The following is a 25,495-nucleotide window of genomic DNA, read 5'->3' on the forward strand; positions in this document are numbered from 1 at the left end:
AGACTGCATCCCTTACGGATCGTAAGGGATATGTCGTACGGTCCGTAACCGTGTCCAAAAATCAGTATAAATAGCAGACGTTGGCACTTGCTTTCTGTCTTTAGAACGACGTAGAAATTCACTGTGTACGTCGAGTTATAGCAATAACAGTCCACACCACACACTAATCACGAAACGCTACCGCAATCAGGGTAATAACTCGATCGCTATTACGATTCAACGTCCGATCGATTATAACTATCCAACGATTGTCCGAGTGCTGCTCAAATTGAGCTTGTACTTTGTTGATTCATCGTGATTTCAACTTGAATATTTGAGTACTGTTCGAATTCGGACTATGCTCTGTTATTCGTTGTGAATCCGTTGAACTACTAAGTATTGCACCTTATTAATCGTTGTGAGGGTTTAATCTCGTGAATTGACGTAACTGCTGTATTAGTTACTAACCTGTTCGTGTGTGCATTGTTGTTAAATTAGGTTAATCGAGGCTAATCAGTAGGCTTATACTCTGCTCGTTAAATCTGCAATGTGAGTCATTCTCTTTTTATCAACTGTTTTACAAAACTCCAAAGTTATTTTTAAAGTTATAATTACAGGGATTAAGTCTTTGTAATCACCATATTACAGCCGGTATGTGGGGTTTTGTATACATTACTTGATAATCTTCACAATTGGACAACGAGTTAGCCAATGGGTGATATGACCATAGTCACAGACACCATTGGACAACATGAGGGCCAATGGGTCGAGTGACAAATACTGTGGGTAGTTGGTTGATATCAGAAACATTGTAATCGCTCTTAATACTGTAAATTATAACAACCGTATTGTTTTCTGTAAAATGAATGATTCACTCAGTATTTCCCCGCTGACAAAACCTTTTTCAAACATGTTTCAGGTGATCTGTTGTGATCTAAGAAAAGTGCCGTGAAGCACTCCAAGCTCAGAGAAGTGGCTCAATATGAATAAATAAAGAAACATGTTTTGCAAAATAAAGATTTCCTTGCGAAATCATCTTATTGTAAATTATGGGAGTTTATCCCTAACTTTATGTAATATATTAAACGGGCATTTTTAGTATTAAAAGATCCTGTATTAAAAGACATCCGCTGTCGCCTAAATTAGATACCACGGTATTCCTGCCCCGCGGCTCTGGAACCGGGTCAAACCGGGGCCGAGGGCCGTGACATCGGGGCACGGCACTGAGCGAAATAGATTGTCTAGAAGTTTCCATAACAATTATCATTACTATTCAATTTAAATAATACGTCCCATATCGTATCTCAAACAGTAAACAAATTATTACAGACAAAATCTAGGCAAATGTTTCTGTTCCGACAACTCAGATTTTAAATACAACAATTATTTATATGCTTCTAGAGACCCATAATTTGACCACTACAGACAACTATTTGTTGGGCTCTAGAGCTTTATTCTAGCCTCGCTTTCCTAGCAGATAAGCATCTTAAACACATGTCACATACGTTAAAATAAAGTCAATAGATAAAATGTAAAGGTGAGCATACAAGTTTGATAATAGCATATAGGGTTCGAAATAGTTTACGCATAACCAGCACGTACACAGAGGAAAACGATGCATGTTAATTATCGACACGGATCTATCGATACCAATGACTGCGGGTTGACTGCCCGAGGCAGTTCGTAATACATGATCACCACTGTAATCCATGCAAATAATTGTCCTTAACAACCCCCGCAAGAGCGGGTGCTGAGTCCAAACTATAGTACTCTCGTCGTTAAGGCAGGTAGACAGTATTCCATGTGTAAACATAACAAATAAGCATTCATTAAGTCACGTGATACATGCGGTAAAGGTTAGCGTTTTAAAATATTGCGTAGTGTGTTCAATGTGATTTCGTATTTGAAACGTATGTAACACCCAAAGGTGCTTAAAGCAAAAAGGGATCGAGTATACTCACAGCGGTTGATGGATTGAATGGAGCGCTTGAGAGTAAGATTAGCCTAAATAGTTCGATGGCATAACGATAAGCAACGTGTAACACGGCAACAGGTGTTGGAGAATCGGACAGCTGATCGATCGGACGGTAGTCCGATCGGACGGCTGACCATTCGGTTGACAGTCCGTTCGGACAGTTGTCCGGTCGGACGGGAGTCCGATCGGATGGCTGTTCGAGTGGATTGTTTCTTCCTTTGAGCAGGATGTGTTTGTGTATGATGGTTTGACTTTTGAAGTTTTCGTTGTTGCATTTGAAAACCTTGAAGTATCTTTACCTTTCAGGTCGGTCGATCGGACGGTTGTTCGATCGGCCGACAACCCGATCGGCTAGGTACTTCATCAAAACAAGTTCTCAGCAGGGTGTCACCTGGTCGGACGGCTGTTCGATCGGGTGGCACTTCTAGTGCGTCGAACATGTGAAAAATCGATTAAGTGTTGAAGTCAAGTATCTCATGACCCGAAGAGTAATTCAATCGGACGGTAGTCTAATTGGTTAACCGTTCGTTCAATACCCAACTTCAAACAAGTTGATTAACTGTGGGATCATGTGCTAGCCGATCGGCTGGCTGTCCGATCGGCTGGCTGTCCGTTACGATAGCAGTCCGATAGGTCAGCACCCTGACCTGGTCGGCCTGTTCGTCTAACACTTGGTTTTTCTGATTGTTTGTCATTTTATCGAGGTATTTTGACAACGAGTCAAACCAGAGAACCTCGGCTTTACTTGGTTCTCCTGATCGGATAGGAATCACCCAAATCCGGTTGATGAACGGTTCGAGACGGTGTTTAACGTTTAACCCGAAATCGATGAACCTCGTGGATAGATTCCGGATCTTGAGTCACACAACCACCGAAATGGTTAGTAAGTCGGCACAAGCTCCGTATCTATCGGTTTTGGAGGTATTGAGTGTAAAAGAGTTGAATGAAGGTCAGAAATCCATCTTTCAATCTCTTTCACCGTGAATATGTTTAGATCTGTGAAAGATCTTCGTTTGTTTATGTGGAAATCGGTTATATCCAAGTTATTCTTGGTGGATTGAGGCCAAAACATGAAGTTCTTCAAGAACCCATGATGACATCATCCTAGAACACTTGAATCTTGATGATTTCACTGTTAAAAGTTAAGATTTGAAAGATAGAAAGGTGTAGGAGTGCGTGTAGATCAAGAAAGTACAAGATTTAGGAGGAAATCTTACCGGAATCGAGAGAGATCTGAGAAAAAGTGAGCTGCGCGTGCTGGTCGGTCAGAGGTTTCCAAAATTAGAAAGTTTGACAATGACAGGGGTATTTATAGGATGCCAAAAGAGGTAAAGGCTGGCCGATCGGTCGGTCAGCACGATCGGACAGCGTGTCCGATCGGACAGCAGTCCGATTGGCTGGCTGTTCGATCGGCTGGTAGCCTGATCGATCAGCTGCCTGATTCGAGTGTTTGGTGCGATGATTTCTGATATTTCGATTTCGATTTCGACTGATGAGAATACAATAGAGTTTCCTATTCAAATTACTTTTAATCCTAACTACTATATCAACATACAAGTATCCCTATTTCGTATTCGGTTTACGATTGCGATTCGATTGCGATTGAGTTCGATTGCGATTCGATTGATTACCACACATAACATAAATAAACATGCACAAGTAACACATTAAGCACACACACACGTATAACAGTAACCCAAAATGCGTATATTCAAGTTTGCGAGCGCGATGATGATTAGATTATTTCGATTTGCGTTTAATTATCGCATTGTTACTTCCTATTATTCACAGTCGTAAAGCGGTTCGCATCGAGAAATATACTTCGATTACTTCGATTGTAATTGATTACTCCACATAATACAACTAACGTAAAAACATAAAATAGACTAATTACAGTCAAAGAAGTCAACCAGGGATTGAGCAAGGAGAGACAGATTGCTATTAGCGATCTTTTCCTCCTTTGACTTCCATCTTGACTTTGACTTTGACTTTTAAAACACTGGGGTGTTACAGCCTCCCCTTGTTTAGGGAATTTCGTCCCGAAATTAGGTCGAAGCCGTATCAAACAAGTGCGGGTACTTCGCCTTCATATCACTTTTGAGTTCCCAAGTGAACTCTGTGCCTCGTTTGCCTTCCCATCGGACTTTCACGATAGTAATGCGCGAGCGTCTGAGCTGCTTGGTTTGGCGATCCATGATTTCGACAGGCTTCTCCACGAAGTGCAGTGTTTCGTTTTTTTGGATATCATTGAGCGGTACAATTAAATCATGCTCAGCCAGGCACTTTCGGAGGTTTGACACATGGAAAGTCGGGTGGACGTTACTAAGTTCCTCCGGTAGTTCGAGTCTGTAGGTGACTTTTCCGATCCTTTCCAGAATCTTAAAAGGTCCAACATATCGAGGCACTAGTTTCCCTTTCTTGCCGAATCTGACCACACCCTTCCAAGGTGATACCTTTAGGAGTACGTAGTCGCCAACGTCAAATTCAAGGGGCTTGCGTCGTCTATCGGCATAACTTTTCTGTCTACTCCTAGCTTTCAACAAGTTGTCTTGAATTTGGAGGACTTTGTCAGTCGTTTCTTGCAATAGCTTAGGACCGGTTAATTGCGAGTGACCGATCTCGTGCCATACAATAGGCGATCGACATCTTCTTCCGTATAAAGCCTCGAATGGTGCCATTTGGATGCTGGTATGATAACTGTTGTTATACGAGAATTCGACCAATGGTAGGTATTTGTCTCAATTACCACCGAAGTCTATAACACACGAACGGAGCATGTATTCAAGAGTACGAATCGTTCTCTCAGTCTGGCCGTCGGTCTGAGGATGGAATGCGGTACTCAGATTAAGCGTAGTACTAAGAGCATCTTGAAACGTTCCCCACAATCGTGAGGTAAACCGAGCATCACGGTCAGAGATGATGTCGCGAGGCATCCCATGATTACAAATGATCTCGTTGGTGTAGATTCGGGCTAATCGTTCCACCTTGTAGTCTTCTCGTATTGGCAGAAAGGGGGCTGATTTGGTTAAACGATCAACAACAACCCAAATGATGTCGTGACCTGATGACGTGTGCGGAAGCTTTGTTATGAAGTCCATAGCTATACTCTCCCATTTCCACATAGGGATTGGAGGTTGCTCGAGTAAGCCAGAGGGCCTTTGGTGTTCAACCTTGACCCTTGCACAAGTCAGGCACTTCCCAACATAGAAAGCGATATCCCTTTTCATTCCCGGCCACCAGTACTTGTAACGAAGATCTTGGTACATTTTATTGGCACCGGGATGGATAGAATAATGGGATTTGTGGGCTTCGTCCATTAAGATCTTTCGCAATTCAGTCCGCTTAGGGATCCAAATCCAGTCCAGAAATATAAGATCCCATTTGATTTGCTTACAAGCTGAGCTCCATCGTGATAGATTCTTTCCCTCTTCAAGGTGCGTTCATTAAAACAGGCGTGTTGGGCTTCGCGGATTAGATTCTCGAGGTCGTATTGGGCTTGGGTATTACGAATGCTGAGCAAATAACTCCGTCTGCTGAGCGCGTCGGTAACGACATTTGCTTTGCCTGGTGATAACGAATCTCACAGTCGTAATCGTTGAGAAGTTCTACCCATCAGCGTTGACGCATATTAAGTTCTTTCTGATCAAAGATATGTTGCAGGCTCCTATGATCGGTGAAGATCGTACACTTGGTACCATACAGGTAGTGTCGCCAAATCTTTAACGCAAAAACAACTGCGCCTAGCTTGAGATCATGGGTTATATAGTTCTTCTCGTGGATTTTGAGCTGTCGAGAAGCGTAAGCTATAACCTTGTCTCGTTGCATAAGGACACAACCGAGACCGAGGTTGGAAGCATCACAATAGACAATGAAACCGTCGTTTCCATCGGCCAATGTGAGAATAGGAGCATTGCAAAGCATATGCTGGAGGGTTTGGAAAGCAGACTCTTGTTCGGTTCCCCAAATAAAAGACCTGTCTTTATGCGTAAAAGCGGTAAGCGGCACAACGATCTTTGAGAATCTTTCGATAAATTGTCGATAATAGCCCGCTAGTCCGAGAAAAGAACGGACTTCAGACGTGTTCTTTGGCGTAATCCAACTCTTAACTGCTTCAATATTCGCAGGATCGACATGGACACCCTGACTATTAACTATGTGACCCAAAAACTGAACCTCCTCTAACCATAATTCACACTTTGAGAACTTGGCATAGAGTTGATTCCCCTGGAGTAGTTCGAGAACCAAACGTAGATGTTGCACGTGTTCGGCTTTTGATTTGGAATAGATCAAGACATCGTCGATGAACACGATGACGAATCGGTCAGGATATGGTTTACACACGCGATTCATCAGATCCATGAAGACCGTGGGCGCGTTGGTTAAGCCAAAAGGCATAACAACGAACTCGTAGTGGCCGTAGCGAGTGCGAAAAGCGGTTTTGGGTATATCCTCCTCTTGAATACATAGCTGGTGATAGCCTGAACGGAGATCGATCTTCGAGAAACACGTAGCACCTTGCAGCTGGTCAAACAAATCGTCGATGCGAGGTAGGGGATAGCGGTTCTTGATGGTTAGCTTATTCAATTCCCTGTAGTCGATGCACATCCTGAACGACCCATCCTTCTTTTTCACGAAGAGGACTGGCGCGCCCCAAGGAGAGGTGCTTGGGCGAATAAAGCCTTTCTCAAGTAATTCCTGGAGTTGATTCGGGAGTTCACGCATTTCAGACGGCGTGAGTCGGTAAGGAGCTTTGGCAATAGGGTTGGCTCCAGGAATGAGGTCGATTCGGAAGTCGATATCACGACTTGGCGGTAGTCCAGGAAGATCATCAGGGAACGCTTGAGGAAATTCACGGACCACTGAGACGTCTTTGCCTTCTGTCTTCCTTTTCTTTTCCTTCTCCGCTACTACAATGTTGGCCAAGAAAGCTTTGTATTCCTTGCAGAGATACTTGCTAGCTTGGACGCAGGACATGAGTTTGAGACCTTTCGAAGCAGTTTCGCCATAGACACACAGTAAATCCCCATTCGCGAGCGAGAATCGATTCATCTTGTCGAAGCACACAACTTCGGCATGGTTCTCACGAAGAAAGTCCATGCCTATTATGACGTCGAAACTTCCGAGTTGCATCGGAATAAGGTCGATTGGGAAGATGTGATTGTTGAGCTCAAGAGTACAATCACGGAGAACAGAATTGACGGTGACGGTTCTTCCAGTAGCGACTTCGACATCGAATGATGAGGGCAGATAAGAACGCTTACGACTAAGGAGCTTTTCAAATTCGATCGACACAAAGCAATTATCGGCTCCAGTATCAAACAAACACGATGCATAAATACCATTCACAAGGAACGTACCATTGACCACGTTGTTGTCGGTCTGAGCCTGACGTGCGTTGATGTTGAAGGTTCTGGCACATGCGGCTTGTTGCTGCTGCTGAGGCTGCTGCTGCTGCTGAGGTTGCTGCTGGTGGTGTTGCTGGGGCTCCTGCTTCACGACCCTGTTGGGGCACATGTTTGCAAAGTGTTTGGGGTCACCACATGCGAAGCAAACTCGGGCATTGACCGCGAGTGCCTGGGTTGCTTGATGGCCTAGCGGAGCCGGGAGAGCAGAGCTTGATGAGCAGTGGCTTGAGCTGGGGTGTTGCGAGGACCAGTACGGCAGTTGGCAGTAAAGTGGTCGTACATGTTGCAGTGAGCGCAGAAACGACAGGTAAGACCCACCGGATGGTGATAAGAGCATGTTGGGCAAACCGGGTGGGGACCTGTGTATGCACGCTTTGCTGGTGGTGTATAAATAGTTGGAGCTGGACGGTGATGGGGCTGCTGCTGGGCCGATACGGTCTGGAGAGGAGCAGCAGTGGTAGTGACTGCGCAGTTCTTGTTGCCGGAGCTGCTGTTGTTGTTCTTCTTCCTTCGGCGCGAGGACTTTGATGACTGAGATGCGGTGGCGGTGGAGTCAGCGGTTGGTGCGGCGGTAGCTTGATGCAGGTGCTTCGAGGTTTTATCCCAGACACCGGCCTTGACTCGCTTGTCGTTGATTTCGCGGCCAGTAGGTAAGTTTTCTCGATCGTCTTAGTCTTAGCCGCTTACACGAAATCTGCGACACAGTCCGGCAGGGCTCGGGTATACTTCTTGATCGCCATGTCAGAAGTCTTCACCTGATCAGGGCAGATGATAATGAGCTACTTAAATCGAGCAGTTAAAAGCAGCGTTTTCACCATCCTTCTACTTAATGTGCCAGCATTCATCTTCCAACTTCTGGCGTTCATGAGGAGGACAGAATTCTTCCAGCATGACCTCCTTGAGTTCGTCCCACGATAGACCGTAAGCTGCATCGTTTCCTCGCTTGTTTCTCTCGGCCGTCCACCAGTCTAGTGCGCGGGACTGGAAGACGCCAGTAGCGTTGAGAGTGCGAAGATCGTCGGGGCAACCGCTCTGTCGTAGAGTAACCTCAATGGAATCAAACCATTGGAACAATGCTGCAGGGCCTTCCTCGCCAGTGAATTCTTTTGGCCCACAATCTTTAAACTGCTTGAAACTGAAGGCGGCTTTAGGAGCAGCTTTAGGAGCTTCAGTTCTCGACTCCTCAGATGATTTGCTGACGTTCTCGTAGACATCTCTAACAGCTGTTGCTACTTGTTTGGCGATAATAGCAGCAAGACGTTTGTCTCTCCTTTCTTGGCGAGTAAGTGGGTGGCTGGATCCAGATGACATTGTCTGCAATAAAACCCAAAAAAATCTTGGATTCCCGACACTCTATGACAAGCCAAAAACCTTCTCTTCTACCCATTCCATTTGGGAGTGTAAGCCTCATATTTAAAGAGTTTTGCTTGAGGACAAGCAAAAGTTCAAGTGTGGGGGTATTTGACGTGTGTAAAATGCAACATATAAATTACATCAAATAAGGCATAAAACTAACCCTTTTTAAGTACTAATGTTGGAAAAAGAGTGTTTTTGTCTTCCTTTTGTATTTTCAGGATGAAATGAGCTCAAATTCACAAAAGAAGCAAAAAGACAGCTAATTCTAACATAAATACAAGAAAAGGGACAAAAGTGGATTGCCTGAACCCTCAACGGCATCCTCCCAAGCAGAGAAGAGAAAACAGAAGACTGAACACGCCCCGTGCTCAGCCAGCACGGGGCCGTGCCCAAGAAGCAGCAGAAAAGACAAACCTATAGAAGCTTTTATTGCCCACCACGGGGCCATGTCCAGTGAGCACGGGGGCGTGGCGAAAGTACAGCAGGCGCATTAATTGTAATTGCGAATTACAATTAATGAAGAGAGAGTGTGTCAGACGGGCACGGGGGCGTGTCCAGCGGACATGGGGCCTTGCCCAGCCTTCTGTTCAGCCTATAAATAGGAGTGCTTGGTTTCATTTCAACTCATCCCTTGGCACACCACCTCTCTCACACTTCATCCACCACCCACCACCACCATAACACCATCATCCACCACCATCATCCATTGTCCATCATAGAGTGTGTGAGTCGTCTCGGGATCCAAGATTGATCGTAAGAGTTCTTGACAATCAAAGGCCATGTTTGCCTAAGTCTCTTACATCACTTGGTGAAGACAAGTGTTTAGTATAATACTTTTTATTTTTAAACTTTTGCACTTTTTATTTGGTTTTGTATTAATGACTTTAATAACTAGTTGCTTATGTTGAAGGTGATCTTTCCTTATCGTTTGTCCGTGGTGTCTTGGCATTATTTTACTGTCTATATAAAATAAAAGATTTTCACCATTCATATCTCCACGGTCTATATGGAGGTATGTTGGCTACCTGGTCGGGGGTTAAGGGAACGGTTTGGTAAGGGTCTTGCTCTTGTTCAGCGTTTAGAGGTCCTGCAAGGGACCTGGGTCAAATTTAGTAGGATCTCCTTCAATACCCATAGGTATTCGATGGCGGGAATCCAAACTCTTTGACCCCCTCATAAGTTAACTACTGTTAATACTATAACCCGGCTATTTAGGACTGTATTCCTGCTGACTCAGACTACTTAGCCGAGGGTAACGTCACCGCCAAAAGCGGGGCCTACCACAATTTGCATTAATAACTTAATTCATTATCTTCCAATAATCCAACCCTTTAGGATTGTATCCTTGCTGACTCAAACTACTGGGTTGAGGGTAACGTCGCCTTCAAAAGAGGGGCCTACTACAATAACTAAGATAATCTCTTAAACAAGTGCAAAAGTGCGAAAATAATCAAAGGTTATACTAATACACGAATCGGATCCAAGTGATTCATCTTGTCTATCTGTTAAGAGTAAGACGACAATCGAGGAGAATGGAATCGACTAAGATAGACTTGTCATTGGCGACTTCAACGGAAAACGACTTAGGTAGCTTAGAGCGTGTGCAATTTAACAATGATTCGAATTCTAAGGACACAAAGCTTTTGTCCGCACCAGTATCAAATAGTATCGAAGCATAAAGATGGTTAACAAGAAACGTACCGTTAAAGACATCATTGTCGTTGCGCGCTTGATTCGCGTTCAGGTTGAAGGCGCGTCCACGAGGAGGTTGTTGCTGCTCTTAATTCCATTGTGGGCATTGAGGACGAAGATGATTAGCATCCCCACATTTGAAACAAGCTCTAGCGGGTCTTGCGTTTTGAGGAGCAGGTAGGGCTTGCTGAGCTGGTGGTGCTTGTTGTTGTTGTTGGCGACAAAAATTGATAGTATGACCATAACGGTTGCAATTGTCACAACGACGGCACCTAGCATTGACGGGATGATGGTAGTTACAAGTAGCACACTTGGGGTGAATCCCAGTGTACGACTTTTGGGTGTTATCAGGAGCAACAGGGTTCGGGTTAACAGGCGGCACAATCGCGTTACAAACGGGGTTGGATTGCTTTCGCTTCTTTCCCCTATTGTTATTCGATTGTTGGGTGATTTGATGGGCTGGCTTCGAAGGAACGAGGTTTGCGGCTTGCTTATCGCGAACACGGTTGTTGTTCAAGGACGCGTCCAAACGGTAAATGTCTTCAATGCTATCGAGTTTGGCTGCCTCGATCGTATCACGCATGCTAGGGGGTAGACCATTGATATACTTGCTTTTCTTGCGATCAGGGGTCGAGACAAGGTGAGGGACAATGAAACAGAGTTGTTTGAAACGGGTGGTGTAGGCTAGGTTGTCATCACCAATCTGCTTTAATACCCAAAATTCTTCCTCCAACTTTCGTTGCTCATGCGGAGGACAAAACTCATCCATCATCAGGGCCTTAGTCTCTTCCCATGTCAAAGCATATGCCAGCTCGTTCGAACGGATGTTTCTTTCATTCGTCCACCACTCGAGAGCTCGGGCTTGGAATACCCCAGTCGCGCTGTGCGTCTTGAGCTCATCGGGGCACTCACTATTGATGAAGGTGACCTCTATTCTGTCAAACCACTCGAGCATGGCGGTCACCCCATCATTGCCAGTGAATGGCTTTGGATTGCACGATGAAAAGTGCTTGAAGTTGAACGAGACGGGCTTGTGTGCTTCAACCTTAGAGTCGACGGAAGAGTGAGGAGTTTCAGAGGCTCGAATCTCGGAAATGACCTTTGGGACGACGCGAGCAAATTGATCGGCCATGAAAGCCATCATCTTCTTTGTGGAGCGAGACTTTGACTTCTTAGACGCGTTGGAGTGACGAGAAGACATCTAAGATTCAAAAGAACGAATAGGTGAGACTTGGTCATAATGTTTGTTTAAGAGAACGAAATTGATCACATAGCATAAAGGTTCACATAGCATAAAAGGTTCAACTTGATTTACATAGCATAAAAGGTTCAATTTGATTTACATAGCATAAAAGTTTAAACGTTTCATATAGCATAGTCATGAATTCCACATAGCATAACATGAATAAACGAAAGCATTGTAAATTTAGTTTGTTCACGAGGGATTATTATTGTTTGTGATTGCGATAACGTGCGAAATGATTAAAACGACATTTGGAAATGAATGAACGTTCAAGTATGAAATCACATATAAATTGAGATACATAAAAGAGAGGCTCAATAAAACATTGGATTGTTTCGGGTAGAGAAACGTCGACTATTCCAAAGTGGGTCGAAAGTTTTTTCGAATTAGAGATATTGTGCTTTGGCCTATAAGTAAGATACTCTCGTCGAGAAGCGATTAACGGTATCTTACCCTTCCGGTTACTACACATCTCCAAGTGATTGAAACATTCGGGACTTTGGCGAGAATAAAAATCGAGGAATGGGACTTAATCGACGAGATGCGGGTTTCACCCCTAACTTGACGATTTCGTACCCTAAATGTGGTTGGTACTCGTCGATCAAAATAAAATTTTGACACCTTGACGAGGGTCCACTAGAGTTGAAATGGAAATTACCATTAAGTTGTGGATGTCACTCCTAGCTTAATGGTGAAATTTCGTGCAAAAATAGATTAAAGGTGAATTGAGAGTCGTTTACCAAATTGTGGGTTTCACGCCTATTTTGGTAAATTCTTCTCGTTGGTGTTACAAGAGCATAAAAGTAGCATAAATGTATTCGTGTTAGCCTTAGGAAAGGCACATAAATTTAATCAACAAGAAGTATAGCTAGGAAGCATGCATGGTAGAGTACAAAAGTTTTAAACAACAAATAAGAGGCAAAATTCCTAGAACTATAGATTAGGGCAAAAGCATGGCAATTTTTTTCCTAATTCCCTATAGTTATGGCTCTGATACCAATCTGTCACACCCCAACCGATGGCGGAAACATCGGGATGAGACGAAGTGTGTATAGATTGCTAGAGACGTCATAACACTATGTGACAATATTTAATTAAATTCAAATTTCATTTCAAAACTAAATGTCATACAAATTCAAAGGAAATAACAACATTGTTTCAACAAATAACATAACAAACAAAAGATAGATAAATCTAGGTGTGTATCTAGTCCACCCTAAACTTGTTTCATCAATCCTCCATACTTCATTAATCAACCTGCAACATGTATTAAAATAGAGTTTCAATGCAAAGGCAATGAGCGAGTATACAAGTTTGTTTACATAGCATAATAGAATAAAAGACTCAAATCCAACATGAACATAATAAAATAGTTTCAGCCATGCCAGTTCACGCAGTCCAAGTGATAGCCCAAGTTTCCAATGCGTTAAGTGCCTTTCCCAAAGTTTAACGGGAGGTTATATGTCTCATCCTAACAATACCCCAAAGACTAACGGGGAGGTGCATTACCCCTATAGCGCTACTATTGTTAAGGCGGAACTACACACAGGGATTAAACGTTCACATAGCACAAAATAGTCTCAAGTATCACAAGTTTCATGTTTCATGTTTAAATGGATAGAGCATGTTTCAAATAAGTTTCAAGTGTCACGTGTTTGAATATAGAATACATGTTGCATCCCAAAGTGTAAAAGGGAAAAAGGGATCGAGTATACTCACGGTGGTTGCAAGCTTTCCCACTTGAAATCCCGCGAGCGAGTTTGGTGGATGGATTAAGTTGGAGCACCTAGTCCTTCTACACAAGGAAACGTAGGTGTGTGAGTTTGGCGTATAACGGAAGATTATAAATTTGGAGTTTAACATAACATAAAGTATGATATCAAAATAATCATCTTTAACTTATACTCTTATATGACACTACGTAACCACTAGGGTTATATTGTATTTCATGGGTAGTAAGCCCATTAGAATCATACTTAGAGTGTTAAGTCTTAGATGTCATTCTACTACCTTAACATATAAACACAAGTTTAATATTAAAGGTTCGAATGTGTGCATATATATTAAGTTAAGTATTACATATTATTAAGTTCAATATTTCAAGTAGGAGGTAGAAGATTAAGATCTTCGTTTAGGCACCTCGAGTCATTCATGAATGTCATGTATGGGGTAGGAAGAACATGCTTCCATTTAGGGACCCCTTGAATGTTCACCACTTCACTTGATGTAAAGACAACCAAGGAGGGTCACGAACTAGGGTTAATACAAGTATGTAAATAATCTAAACTAAAAGAAATCATCAAATTATGTGAGGATTTTATGTTGGAACAACCTAAGTTGTTCCACAATCACTCATTCATCAAAGTCTAAGCTTGACATGACTTGTGGGTTAAATACCCTAACAAAACAGAAAGTTTATGAGGTTTAATCCTCTGATTCAAGTGTCTCAACCATGTTTTTAAGCTTAACCAACCATAAAAGGGTTGTAAGCATTAGGACATTGGTGTGAGATGTGTTAGACACAAGTTGGATGAAGTTTAAACAAGTATGTAACAAACAGAAAGTTTTTGGTCTTCAGAGCAATTCCAGGTCTGATTTCTCCAAGGAGAAGTCAAGGAATCAAACTCCATGATTAACCAAGCAAGTAGGAAGAAGAATCAAGTAATTTCGTTAAGAAATGAGCAAGTTATACCAAGTTTAGTGCAAGAGTATGAATCTGTCCGAAAATGCAGATTCTTGCTGGAACTTGAGAGTGTTTTTGAGGGATTTGAGTGTGTTGAAAGTGTCCAAGTGCTTGGAGGACCTTGGGTACTTATAGGGAAGTGATTAGGGTTGATTTGAGGGGTTAACTAGTGCTAAAACTCGGTTTAAACCAAGAAATCCCGCCCAAAAACGAAGCTGGTCGCGACTGTCCAACTATTCTGCAGACATGAGGACCAGGCGGCCCGCCTGAGGTATCAGGCTAAGTCCACGCGGGCCGCGAGCCCTTTGTGGTTCCGGATAAGTTTCATTTTTTTACAATTTGGCCCCTGAAGTTGTGTGTTTGATGCGTTTAGGGTATTTTAAGGGCCATATTTGTCATAAAGGCATAGTTTAAGATGTGATTAGGTATGAGGAGTATAAATCAAGTATCATCAAGCGTATAAGTATCAAATCAAGTGTCGTTCTCGTTCAAAATACGTTCAATGCATAAGTTTAGTTTAATTACAAGTTTCGCACATAGTTTCCAAGAATAACGATTAAGCATCGCTTGATTCACGAAGTCGAACATACGAGCATCCATAGAATGTGTATAACATAAATGCAACAAAATACAAGCTTCATTAATGATCCAAGTCTCGGTTTGATAATGATTACAAGGAATGAAACGATTACAAGAACATAAAGTTTCCAAAAATAGAAGTACGAACAAAACTTTCTATAAATGGAAAGTACAAAAGAGCCGGGCGTTACATGGAGTCCGTCGAGACTTTGGTGAGAGTTTTGGTAAAACCATGGACAAGCCGTCAAGGTTAGGGTTTCACCCCTGGCTTGACAACTTCCCCTTGATTTTAGTAAGATAGAGGAGATTATTCATCAAAATATGGATTTCACTCCTGGTTTGGTATAATTCTCCTCGTTAAACAAGCGTTAGTTATTGAAAAAGAATTTGATTTGCTTGCTTGTATGAAAGGTGAAACTGTTGCACAAATGATTGAAAGATTTTTCCACCTCAAACTTGAAATGGAGAGAGTTGGCGTGTCAAAAATAATGAAGAGATCATTAATAAGTTGATAAAACAGCATTGATCAAGCAATTTAGTCGAGAGTTTGCGGCTTTCACACCTAATCTTGACTAAATCACTTTCTCATTATTGAAAATTCGAGTGCGGTGATAGTGTAGCGTAGGCGAGAATAGCGAAGGATAGTAATACGCTCATACATAGTCCCTAATGGACATGCACGAGTTGGCTTATTGGGTCCTAACTATAGTCTAGGTCTCTAAGACATCGACCCGGACTAGGTCGAGTCTTGCCTAATTCCCTATAGTTATGGCTCTGATACCAATGTGTCACACCCCAACCGATGGCGGAATCATTGGGGCACGACACTGAGCGAAACAGATTGTCCAGAAGTTTCCATAACAATTATCATTACTATTCAATTTAAATAATACGTCCCATACCGTATCTCAAACAGTAAACAAATTATTACAGGCAAATGTTTCTGTTCCGACAACTCAGATTTTAAATACAGCGATTGTTTATCTGCTTCTAGAGACCCATAATTTGACCACTACAGACAACTATTTGTTGGGCTCTAGAGCTTTATTCTAGACTCGCTTTCCTAGCAGATAAGCATCTTAAACACCTGTTACATACGTTAAAATAAAGTCAATACATAAAATGTAAAGGTGAGCATACAAGTTTGATAATAGCATATAGGGTTCGAAATAGTTTACGCATAACCAGCACGTACACAGAGGAAAACGATGCATGTTAATTATCGACACGGATCTATCGATACCAATGACTGCGGGTTGACTGCCCGAGGCAGTTCGTAATACATGATCACAATTGTAATCCATGCAAATAATTGTCCTTAACAACCCCCGCATGAGCGGGTGCTGAGTCCAAACTATAGTACTATCGTCGTTAAGGCAGGTAGACAACATTCCATGTGTAAACATAACAAACAAGCATTCATTAAGTCACGTGATACATGCGGTAAAGGTTAGCATTTTATAATATTGCGTAGTGTGTTCGATGTGATTTCGTATTTGTAACGTATGTAACACCCAAAAGTGCTTAAAGCAAAAAGGGATCGAGTATACTCACAGCGGTTGATGGATTGATGGGAGCGCTTGAGAGAAAGATTAGCCTGAATAGTTCGATAGCATAACGATAAGCAACGCGTAACACGGAAACAAGTGTTGGAGAATCTGACAGCTGGTCGATCAGACGGTAGTCCGATCGGACTGCTGATCGTTCGGTGGACAGTCCGTTCAGACAGTTGTCCGGTCGGACGGGAGTCCGATCGGATGGCTGTTCGAGTGGATTGTTTCTTCCTTTGAGCAGGATGTGTTTGTGTATGATGGTTTGACTTTTGAAGTTTTCGTTGTAGCATTTGAAAACCTTGAAGTATCTTTACCTTTCAGGTTGGTCGATCGGACGGTTGTTCGATCGGCCGGCAACCCGATCGGCTAGGTACTTCATCAAAACAAGTTCTCAGCAGGGTGTCACCTGGTCGGATAGCTGTTCGATCGGGTGGCACTCCTAGTGCGTCGAACATGTGAAAAATCGATTAAGTGTTGAAGTCAAGTATCTCATGACCCGAAGAGTAATTCAATCGGACGGTAGTCCGATCAGTTAACCGTTCATTCAATACCCAACTTCAAACAAGTTGATTAAGTGTGGGATCATATGCTAGCCGATCGGCTGGCCAGTCGATCGGCTGACTGTCCGATCGGCTGGCTGTCCGTTCGGACAGCAGTCCGATCGGTCAGCACCCTGACCTGGTCAGGCTGTTCGTCTAACACTTGGTTGTTCTGATTGTTTATCAATTTATCGAGGTATTTTGACAACGAGTCAAACCACAGAACCTCGGCTTTACTTGGTTCTTCTGATCGGACAGGAATCACCCAATTTCGGTTGATGAACGGTTCGAGACGGTGTTTAACGTTTAACCCGAAATTGGTGAACCTCGTGGATAGATTTCGGATCTTGAGTCACACAACCACCGAAATGGTTAGTAAGTCGGCACAAGCTTTGTTTCTATCGGTTTTGGAGGTATTGAGTGTAAAAGAGTTGAAAGAAGGTCGGAAATCCATCTTTCAATCTCTTTCACCGTGAATATGTTTAGATCTGTGAAAGATCTTCGTTTGTTTATGTGGAAATCGGTTAGATCCAAGTTATTCTTGGTGGATTGAGGCCAAAAGATGAAGTTCTTCAAGAACCCATGTTGACATCATCCTAGAACACTTGAATCTTGATGATTTCACGGTTAAAAGTTAAGATTTGAAAGATAGAAAGGTGTAGGAGTACGTGTAGATCAAGAAAGTACAAGATTTAGGACGAAATCTTACCGGAATCGAGAGAGATCTGAGAAAAAGTGAGTTGAGCGTGCTGGTCGGTCAGAGGTTTCCAAAAGTAGAAAGTTTGACAATGACAGGGGTATTTATAGGATGCCAAAAGAGGTAAAGGCTGGCCGATCGGTCGGTCAGCACGATCGGATAGCCTGTCCGATCGGACTGGTCAGCACGATCGGATAGCCTGTCCGATCGGCTGGTTGTTCGATCGGTTGGTAGCCTGATCGATCAGCTGCCTGATTCGAGTGTTTGGTGCGATGATTTCTGATATTTCGATTTCGATTGCAACTGATGAGAATACGATAGAGTTTCCTATTCAAATTACTTTTAATCCCAACTACTATATCAACATACAAGTATCCCTATTTCGTATTCGGTTTGCGATTGCGATTCGATTGCGATTGAGTTTGATTGCGATTCGATTGATTACCACACATAACATAAATAAACACGCACAAGTAACACATAAAGCACACACACACGTATAACAATAAACCAAAATGCGTATATTCGAGTTTGCGAGCGCGATGATGATTAGATTATTTCGATTTGCGTTTAATTAACTTTATCACATTGTTACTTCCTATTATTCACAGTCGTAAAGCGGTTCGCATCGAGAAATATACTTCGATTACTTCGATTGTAATTGATTACTCCACATAATACAACTAACGTAAAAACATAAAATAGACCAATTACAGTCAAAGAAGTCAACCACAGATTGAGCAAGGAGAGACAGATTGCTATTAGCGATCTTTTCCTCCTTTGACTTCCATCTTGACTTTGACTTTCGAAACACTGGGGTGTTACAATTGGGAAATACAATGGATCGCTATGGCTCCGCTGCCTCAAAAATCCAAGCTCCCGTACAACATTGGAAATACAACGGTCTGACTGACCCAGACAACCATCTACAAGGTTTCATTACCGTGGGCGGAATTGCCAACTGGACTCACCCAGTCTAGTGTCGTCACATGTTCGCGCAAAACCTTACCGTCACCTCTCGTTCATGGTTCGATACCTTACCAACGCCAATGTAAACTATCTTGGGCTTAGTACAAAAAGAATTTAGTATCTAGCCCAAGACCTAAACTCTTTTTAACTTTTAGACCGCTAAAAGGAAGTGTAAACCGTACACAATCTTAGCTAATTAAAAAAACCATACACAATCAAAATATTGGTCACTTATAGTTAGACCTGACAATTTTAACCCAAAACTATGAATTTGGGTTGATTTGGACTTTAAAAGAGAAGATTTGGGTTGTTTTTAGTTGACAACTATAGTTAGGGGGTTGAAATTGGTAAATAAAAAAATTAATTAAACATTTAAATGGGTCACATGAAAATGGAAGATGGGTCAGGATCAACACAAATGGGTCTTCCAAATATCCAAAACTACTGTCCGTATAACACCAATCAATCCTCCTCATTCCTCCATATAACCACCACCATAGATCTCTTCCTAATAGCCTTTTTATACTGAAGATCTACAGCATATCCATTAACAATAACAAAGCTTCTACAAGTAAGCTTTTATCTACACCTCTCAAATTCCTTTTATTTCGATCACTGTGTTGAAATTGAGCTACTTTTATTAATCTATGCTATGTTGCAACGTCAATTTAGGTTTTGGTTTATTGAAAATTAACGAAACTTACAGTGATTTCTTTTGCATTATTGACGTAATATGAAGTTAGCTTTTTTACTTTTTGGTTTTAAGAGGTTGAGTTTTGAATTTGTGACTGTTTTTGCCCTTGTTTGTTGTTGATTTAGGGTTTGAACTTTAAACTTGATTTATGTATATTAAGGTTTAAGTGTACTGTATATGATCTTGTCGGATTTTGAAATTATATACAAGTTTTGTGTTTGTTTATGTTTAGCATTTTTTTAAGTGCATAAGTTGATTGATGGTTGAAATGATTTTGAGTAGGGCTGTAAACGAATGTTTCAAGAACACAAACAACATAAACAAACTAACATGAACAAATGTTCATGAATGAACACATTATCGAACGTTCACGAATGAGACATTTGTTCGTGTTCGTTCATTTAACTAACCGAACAAAATATCTTGTTCATGTTCGTTCATTAATCAAACGAATGAACTTAAACGAACTTCCTGGCTTCCTGCCGAACAGTTCGCGAACTGTTCGCTGAACGTTTGGTTTGTTTACAGCCCTAATTTTGAGACATGAAACTTTTAGAGTAAGTAAAAGGTGTGAAATTGTGAATGAACTGCTTGTGGTTTAAAATCAAAGTGATGTACCTAAGTACCTTTTGCTGTATAACACATTATATGTTAAAATGCTAAAAGAAGAAGTATTGTTTGCAAGAAAGGAAGTGTTTGTACTAAGTTTGGAATAAAGGTACCAATGTACTTTAGTAGTTTTGTGCAAAATTGAATATTTGTTTATGGTGTGATATTTTTTTCAAGTTTTTGCAAGAAAGATGTTTGTTTCGAACAGAAGTCAAGCTACAATGGTCCAAAGGTGAATAACTCCTTTTAGATCAGGTAGAGTGTATCTGAATTGAGTTGGGAGTTTGCTTTTTCGTGTCTGTTATGAGCAGTGGAGTTTTTCTTATCTCTGTAAGAGTGTAAGCTTTGAATTTCTTTTTGATCTATAGAATGTGCTCTGGTATTTATTTAACTTTTGCTTACGATGATCTGAGTTGGTAATGGTTTAATGTTTGGTTTAACGTCTTTCAAGTGTGAGGAAGCGTAAATGTTTCTCATTTATGTGGTTAGATTTCACTTTTGTCCTTCGTACTTCTCATTATACTAGTCATCATGCTTGTTTTTTTTAAATGACTTGTAATTTGTAGGTTTTACGAGAACTTAGTTGCAGAAGTTATCCACAAGTTCTTGATCGAAGATGTATCAACCGCTGGCAACATAGATGTCAACATTGGCTTCTGTTGTAAGATAGTTTAGGAAGGATTAAATATTATTCATAACAGCTAGAACTTTCAATTACATTAAATCAATGTTAGAACTTGTAGCCATAGATTCTCTTTTTGTAATAAATTTTTTGGTAAATCATACACCCCATTATTATAAACACAGTTTTCTACCACACTACCAGAAAACTGGGTATTTGCGACCGCATTGGGTCATCTTATTTTGCGCCGAGTTAGCAACTAAAATTTCAGTCACAAGGGTTGTGATGTGATGGGTTTGCTGCTTGTTTTTTAACCGGATTTCGTTTTAATTTTTTAATTTTTATTTTTATTTTAACTTTTTGTTATTAGTAATTTATTTTTTATCTATTAAATTTTTTTATTTTAGCCCATCTTGATCCTTTTTTATTTTTTTTAATTATTATTTTTATTTTATTCATTTATTTTTTTAATTAAAAATTATCTTTTATATTATTTTTATATTTTTGTTATTATTATTAATTTATTTTTTTTATATTTATTTAGCCCATCTTAACCCGAACCCATCCTGACCCAAACTCATCCTGACCCTAAGTCCCTAACGTATCCTAACCTTTTTTCTAATATACCCATCCTGACCCAACAACCAACCCAATCCAACCCACCCATTTTTCCACCTCTACTTGTAGCCCATTTGAGACTACAAACCATTACGTTCATTCAAATGAAGATATACACTATCGAAATACTATAAACAAATTAAATTTTTTGAAATTCCACAATCTGTTCTAGTTTGCCATTTGTGAGCTTGTTGACTTTCTGGTAAAAATCAACGTTGACTTTCTGGTTAAAGCTAACGTTGACTTTCTGGAGAAAACCATAACCGTTTATGGATTCCTCAATCCTTCTCACAAACAAGCACATTACACACTTGCCATATCTTCCCAATCTTCATATTGATGACCTGGCACAACTGCTTATGATAAATTGCTGACCTGGATTCTCCACCTATCAAATGTATAGAAAACCTTGTTTTTTTGCCCATTAGATGAACCGATAATCCGATCCCCGTAGAAACCATCCAGATTTTGATTATCACCCCAACTTGACCTCTGACTTTTATCATCATACCCCAACACTTGACATGGACTTTTAACACTTATAAACATTGACTGACAGTTGACTTTGGTACTAATCGGTCAATTAAATTTATATCCAATAGTAGAATTACAACAGTTGACTTTGGTGAGTTCAGATATCATTTAATTCATCTTCTAGATACCCATTGATACAGTTACATTGCTGAGCTGTCTATCGATCAGTACTATCATTAAATAAAGTTGTTTTGTTTACTAACAGCATACACACACCCTATTATGTCTTGGAATATCAAGCTGCAGCAATTGTAGTTGTTGGTGAGAAGCGTCCTGCAACCACGCTCCTGATCCGATCCAACAACTTGATGTTGCTGCCGTACTTGGGCTGAAGCATGGAAGTCACCATATTCTCTATGCTCTCTGAACTATATTTTACATACTTGTTACTGCTTCTTTCTACCAACCTCTTGTAAACAGGAATTATGACTCCCACTATTAGCTGCCCGGTTTTCCATCTCAAACTGTTGTCACACAACACCCACCCCGATTGTTTTCCATATTCTTGATCAAATGCCTCCGTGAATCCTTTGATTCTTTCACTATTGGTCAACAACATCTTTCCCCAACTCTCTCTCAGATAAAGTTGTGCATAGTATTCCACGCGATCCTCATGTCGCTTCAACCAAGATTCCCCCATTAGATCCCCTAGCCTTGTACCCTTTACATGTTTGCTCAGGTAGCAACTGGTGTTCATCATGAAAATACAACGCAAAGCGCCGTCTTCATATCTATTTGCCCATGTCTCTATGTTAAGTTCCAGGGATTTCATTATGTTCTGAACCTCAACCGAAACAACATGTCTCTTTTCGTTGTTGTACCAGCTGCAGTGGATTTCAAGAACCTGGTCCAGTACAGGTCTGTAGTCATCATCCAGCAGCTCTTCCGAATATTCTGTCACAAAACTAACCAGTCTTGGAACCGAGCCATCCGGAGGTGGATCCATTAGCCTTTGAAGCTGAACTTGTGCTGATAGCTCATGGAAAATTTCGGATGCCCCGTTGACAAGCTTCTTGATGAGATCCCTTGTCTGGGTTTGAATTTCTGAACAGGGTTTCGCACCGAAAAACCTATTGAAATCCTGTCTCAGATTATGGAGCACGGCAAAGACATCCAGCAGCTTGAATAGCTTGATGGCTTCTTTCTTGGCTTTTGTGATCGTGTTCCCGAATTTGATAAAACCTTGTATTCCTGACCGGAGTGCGATCCTGGAGAAGCAATCTAGTTGGCCAAACACCTGGTGACAGAGTGTGTACTCCAGTTCAAGCACATTCTTGACTACAAACTCCAAATGCCTCCCCCATTCGTCTACGTAGCCTTCTATGTCTTGCACGCTATCAAATTCTGATAAAGAGATATCCAAATAATCCAAATCAAGACCTTGTAAACTCATTTTAACAGTCGTGATACGAACCTCGACATATATAGACATGAACCGCCGGCTGTCACATGCCGGAAAGCAACCTACAATAGCTTTAAGGTTGTCTACAACACGAATAGGCAAAACAGGTTGTGGTAAAGGATCAGTGTCCTCATCACCAGATGAGAAAAGTGAGGAAGGAACCGGAACAGGCGAACTGTTTTGGATCAAAAGATCATGGAACTCATCTTGGAGGACACTGAAGGCGACACCTAGAATCCCTTGATCGTGAAGGCAGCGCTTCTCTGTGTCCCGCAATTGTTCAAGTAAATGCAGAACATTATCTAAAGCAGTGGTGTCTTGAACCCACAGGATTGCTAGTTTGCAAGTGTTGGTGAGAAGTGTGAGCGCCTGTCTGAACTGCTTGATGTGAGAGAGATAGCTGGTGAGGTCAGAAGAGGAGTGTGCTGACACCTTGGTCCGGAGTTCATTCACCAACTGGTAGACATTCAAAGCGGCTGAAACGGTTGGGAGTGCACGATGGACATGGTCTCTGATGGCGAAAGTGGCGCAATGGGAAGCCATGTCTCGCGCAGTCGTTTCCAAAGACTGATGGATACTAGAGAGATTGGCAGAGGTTTTGTGAAGTTTAAAATCTATCTGTCTTGATTGGTGTAAGGTGGAGCTGAGAAGATCTCTGGAGTTTATGAGATCTTCCATTTCAAATTCAATTCAGTTCGTTGTTATGTGATGTTATGACTTAAGTTATGATGAATGATTCAACTTAAAATTGGTTTGGCGGGTGTAAATTTCCTTACCAAACGTATACCAAATGAGGTTTCATATTCAAACCAAACTTCACTGCCAATTGCCATGTCTTTACTCATACTATTTCCTTTTGCTTTTACTCAACTTTCTTTTTATTTTTATTTTTATTTTCTTAGTCATTTCATCAGATACTTACATCTGTTTTTGAATTCATAAGCAGTAATATATGTCAAAAAGGTTGACTCAAGTTGTAAATGTATTAAAAAGAGCTTAAATTTTATTATAATAAAAAGTTAAAGGCAAAATTACAAAAATAGACATTTGACCAATGATTATTACTAAAATAGACGAACGTCAGCTAGGTCGATAAATTTGTGAGCAAAAACGTTGGCTTAGCCTCCATATTTGTTGGTTTAGCTGGCGTTTGTCTATTTTGATAATTTTGACCGGTCAAATACTTATTTTGGTAATTTTCCCAAAAATTAAATATATGTTTTGTTTTATTCGAAAAACTAAAGTTGAACTTTATTTTTATAGTTAAACATAACTATTTATATTTTGTTTTATATGTAATTTTACAAACTTTTTACAAGTTTATATATAAACAAAAGTTTTATAAATCGACTCAAATTTTATAAAAATTAAGAAAAAAAACAAGCAAACCAATGGGACTACCTTTGAAGTGTTTGAAAAGTCCTTGGCCACAAACCAACCCACATCACAATAGGGAGCCTCGCATTGCACAAACGTTGTTGCATGTTAGTTAGAAAAAGCTAGACTGAAATATAAAATATAGAACAAACATTTTCTCTCAAATTAATTATAATCTATACCATACCCAAACAACCCTTATCTTCTCACCAAGAGGGAAAAACCTCAATATATAAGTTCAAGTGTTACACCGAGTATGAATCTTAAAAGCCAAATATCATTAGTTTGTTGAAAGAAATAAATATTCTTATATAACTCGGGATAAACGAAATGGACAAGAAAAATTGAGAAAGAAATGGACCGACTATGAGAAAAGAAGGCCCAAAATTCATAACCTTATTTATACCATACGGTGTGGAGGGGTTTGAAGGAGGGGCGTTATTCTACATGTGAACACTATGTCAGCGTGTATTAGAATAGTGGCGTGATGGAAAAAAAAAGGGGTGTGATAAGGGGCGTGAAAAAGTGGCGTTATTCGACACGTGACACATATTTATTATTATTATTATTATTATTAGTATTATTATTTAATAATTATATATTATGTGTTAATTTTAATAAAAATAGCATTATTACTAATAGACTAATTATCAATAATAAAAAAAATTACATAACTAAAAAACGATTACTTAATTTAAACTAAAAAAACGAAACTATGTTGGTTGATACCTATAAAAAAATATACATTTAAAAAAAATATATATACCTATAACCCAAAAATGGAATGTATTTTTACAATAAAAAAATAAAAATATACCTATAACCGAATTCTCTGAAATCGAAAGCCAAGCTTTCGTCAACACCGACTCTTCTTGGTCCGTCCACGGATGCACACGGTGATCCTCTTTTGCTTTTTCCTTTTCGGACTCGGTTTTTTTCTATGGTTTCATTTTCTTCACGTAAAGGATT

General features: G+C 40.7%; 1 protein-coding gene and 1 long non-coding RNA gene across 2 annotated transcripts; one reads left to right on the top strand and one right to left on the bottom strand.

Annotated features, from left to right (window-relative positions):
- The first annotated feature begins 19,089 nt into the window (after positions 1–19,089).
- On the top strand, positions 19,090–20,787 carry LOC110913086. Its single transcript, XR_002578363.2, has 2 exons — positions 19,090–19,241; positions 20,540–20,787. It is a non-coding gene; the product is annotated as an uncharacterized LOC110913086 (long non-coding RNA).
- A 1,195-nt stretch (positions 20,788–21,982) lies between these two features.
- On the bottom strand, positions 21,983–23,692 carry LOC110914667 (exocyst complex component EXO70I). Its single transcript, XM_022159450.1, has one exon. The coding sequence runs from the start codon at positions 23,690–23,692 to the stop codon at positions 21,983–21,985; it is 1,710 nt and encodes a 569-aa protein (XP_022015142.1).
- Positions 23,693–25,495: the final 1,803 nt, after the last annotated feature.

Source organism: Helianthus annuus, chromosome 15 (genome assembly GCF_002127325.2).
Source record: "Helianthus annuus cultivar XRQ/B chromosome 15, HanXRQr2.0-SUNRISE, whole genome shotgun sequence".
NCBI lineage: Eukaryota > Viridiplantae > Streptophyta > Magnoliopsida > Asterales > Asteraceae > Helianthus > Helianthus annuus.